General features: G+C 43.3%; 1 protein-coding gene across 1 annotated transcript; it reads left to right on the top strand.

Annotated features, from left to right (window-relative positions):
• The first annotated feature begins 781 nt into the window (after positions 1 to 781).
• On the top strand, positions 782 to 2,633 carry LOC115826113 (transcription factor Sox-8-like). The gene is made up of 3 exons (XM_030789796.1): positions 782 to 1,191; positions 1,517 to 1,752; positions 1,882 to 2,633. Exons 1-3 carry the CDS (start codon positions 785 to 787, stop codon positions 2,631 to 2,633), a joined length of 1,395 nt encoding a protein of 464 aa, XP_030645656.1. The 5' UTR covers positions 782 to 784.
• The last annotated feature ends 1,172 nt before the right edge of the window (positions 2,634 to 3,805 follow it).

The following is a 3,805-nucleotide window of genomic DNA, read 5'->3' as shown; positions in this document are numbered from 1 at the left end:
AAAATTTATGCAAATAAACTGCGCTGTTGAAACGTGTCTTTCAAAAAATCCACGGAGATCCTGACTTTTCAACAGTTCGCAAGTAATATAACTTATATGACTTCCATGTTCATTTATCAGGTCATATGAATAATTTTACGACGTTCAGTCCCACCATAGGGAGAGTTCATAAAAAGTTATTATACCAGAAACAATATCATTTACTTGATTTTTTCCTAATACATTTTCAAACGTACACCGTCGATGGATTTACTTTAAAATTGTTGTCTTTTTCACATTAACTTTTCAGTTGGCAGTCGTGAAAATGGAACAATTTTAAAATTATATTTACATTTTATGAGAGCGCACTTGCGATATTGAAGGCTAATTATGAAATCATGTTGAATCAAACTTAATGTTAATTTTATTCATAGATGTGAAATTTTCTTTGCAGAGTGTATCAAATAACCGGACTGTGAAATCTTCCAAACCAATCGGAAACTGAAGCAAGCAGTTCATCCAATCAGAAGTGGAAGGTGGGGTGACGAGACTTAACTTCATGTGAAGTCTTTATCGTCTGACACCAGGCAAAGCAGTCGGAGCGCTTTAAGCGAGTTCTACTATCGATCAGCATAGCGAAACAGAAGCAGATATATACGGATACCAACTTCATTTCTGCGAAGTACTATGTTATTCCGTTTATGAAATTCAGACCTATTTTCTGTTCGATCTTACACGAGTTGGACACGTTATAAATTCACTGAAATCCTCAAAAGTTACCGGATTTTACCCGAACGTGCTGAAGATGACGGAGGAACGTGACAAGTCTGCCACAGACCCTCCTTGCAGCCCTGCAGGTACGTCAAGTTCCATGTCACACGACGAATCCGATTCGGATGCTCCATCTTCTCCAACCGGATCCGACGGACAGGGATCCCTCATGTCTGGCTTGGGTAAAAAACTCGACGGTGACGACGATGACCGTTTTCCAGCTTGCATTAGAGATGCTGTATCACAAGTCCTTAAAGGATATGACTGGTCTCTGGTTCCGATGCCTGTGCGGGGAAACGGGTCTTTGAAAAACAAGCCTCATGTGAAAAGACCGATGAATGCCTTTATGGTATGGGCGCAAGCAGCGCGCAGAAAACTTGCAGACCAATACCCACATCTTCACAACGCAGAACTTAGCAAAACATTGGGCAAACTGTGGCGGTAAGAGAAGTTGTTTTGCGTTTTTGCTTAACATGAGAGACAACATTCGGCATTTGTTACGATTATTTAATAACATAGTACAAATTAATACATGGTCCCAAGTTTCCATTTACACTTACACTTGTCATATTCGCAAAGTTTGGTACAGGAACTTTTTCATTAATCTCTTTGCGTAGGCTCAGTACTTTAACAATACAGTTAATGTGACCCTTGCGATTAATTTTGCGGCTCCTGGTGATGCTTGTCATTACAGTGTGGATGATGGTGATTTTGATTGTTTGAGTTTTATCCAGCTTATGACAGTTATTTGCTCGTTTCACCACAGCTTGTTATCGGAGAATGAAAAGAGACCATTTGTGGAGGAAGCAGAAAGACTGAGAGTCCAACATAAAAAAGATCACCCTGATTATAAGTACCAACCTAGACGTCGGAAAAATGTTAAACCTGGTCAGAGTGATTCAGATTCTGGAGCTGAGCTGAGTCATCAGATGTATAAAGCTGAACCAGGAATGGGTGGCCTTGTTGGTATAGTTGATGCTCATCACCATGCTGATCATACAGGTGGGTGACAGTCACTTCACGGAGAGCTACTCACTCTTGTTTAAATGCCTAACATTATTTTGTCTTTAATGTGCTTACATTTTAATGCATCTTTGCGCTGACATTAATTTTTTACTTTCATCTATAAAGGTCAGCCTCATGGGCCACCAACTCCTCCGACGACTCCTAAAACCGACCTACACCACGGTGGGAAACAAGAGCTTAAACACGAGGGCCGTCGGCTCTTGGACAGCGGAAGGCAGAACATTGACTTCAGCAACGTCGATATCTCTGAGCTCAGCACGGATGTCATAAGCAACATGGAGACCTTTGATGTTCACGAGTTTGACCAGTACTTGCCTCTCAATGGTCACTCTGGAGCCTCTGTTGCCTCCATGCCCTCGGAACACGGTCACGGGCAGAACGTCAGCGCCGTGGGTGCTTACGGCGCCCCGTACAGTCACCCGGGCGCCAACGGGGCCTCCTGGAGCCGTAAAGGAACCATGGCTTCCTCTTCTCCCAGCTCTAGCGACGTGGGCCAACACAGACCTCACATCAAAACGGAGCAACTGAGTCCCAGTCACTACAGCGAGCATTCTCACGACTCCCCATCGCATCCCGACTACAGCTCCTACAGTTCCCAGACCTGTGTCACCTCCGGCAGCGCTGCAACGGCGGCGGCCTCTTTCTCCAGCTCTCAGTGTGACTATACAGACCTCCAGAGTTCCAATTACTACAGCTCTTACACCAGCTACCCCTCCAGCATTTACCAGTATCCGTACTTCCATCCTTCTCGACGGCCATACGGAAGTCCCATCCTCAACAGCCTGTCCATTCCACCCTCCCACAGCCCCACAGCCAACTGGGATCAGCCAGTTTATACCACACTTTCCAGGCCATGAAACCCTCTGAACTCTCTGTCCGTTACTCTGATGCACTAATGAAGGAAGAGCAGTAGCCAGGCAGGGAAGGGGTTGTGCCAGTTCACACATACAGTAAGACAGTGGAAGAGAGAGGAAAAAAAAAAGAAGTGCCTGCTGATTTTATACTATGTTAAGTAAATTGTTTTCCTTCATATATAACCTTGAATGGTTACTGCAGGACTTGATAAATACTGATGCCTGTACAGCAAATGAGATTCCTCTGTGAGGACCACCTGTCCCCCCGACACCCCACCCCCACCCACCGTGTTCAGGCCTGCACGAGCAGTTGTATGCGTTATGAGTGTCTTTTAATTATCATGTATACCACTGAATTGTGTAGGAGAGAAATGCACGTCAGGCCAAACAATTTTTATGAAGCAGATGGAGATTCAAACACACACATGTGCACTGGGACCAATTAAAGATTTTCAGAATATGAAGCAGCATTGGCTCAATCCTACAGAGTCAACTGTAGAAGTTATTCCTTTTTTTTTCTCTGCATCAGGAGGTCATTCAGTTGTTTATTTTGATTTAAACCTTTTTTTACTTAAAATATTCCATATGTATTTATGTTAATGGTGTTATTTCCATTTATTTGTATAGTTGTATAAATGCTTTTTGAAAGGAGAAGAACGAGGAATTGGTGGGACTTTTTTTCTGATACAGAGAATTATTGGATCTTGTTCTGTTTTCACAATCATTCAAGCATAATATGGCATTCCTGACAAAAATGTTTAACACATCCATTCCAGGTTGTAGCCTAACAAGCAAGCAAACAAACTGAGACCAATGAAATACCACGTGATGCAACAGGTGTCTTCATGCCGTGCTTTCCGAATTGCGATTAGTCATGATACGGGGCCAGAAGGAAATGGAGCGTAAGATAATACCAAAACACACTGAGTGACGCGTCAGCTGCTTTCCGTACTGATACGGGGCGGTGCGCACGCTACACGCACCGGTGATCCACTCGTGCTTTGTCTTAAGTGAGGCCTGAGGGCAGTTGAATCCGCACATTTTCGCGGACTTTAATGACTAATCATTTCTTGCAGAACATTCTCAGCTCTTTTGATAATTCACAAAATTTCATACATAATTTACACAATTGTTTTGTTTTTGTTGATGAGCCGAATACCATTTCAATGTCGAGA

Source organism: Chanos chanos, chromosome 13, assembly GCF_902362185.1.
Source record: "Chanos chanos chromosome 13, fChaCha1.1, whole genome shotgun sequence".
Taxonomy (NCBI): Eukaryota; Metazoa; Chordata; class Actinopteri; order Gonorynchiformes; family Chanidae; genus Chanos; species Chanos chanos.
Note: the sequence above shows the minus strand (reverse complement) of the source record. Positions and strands in the feature narration are given on the sequence as shown.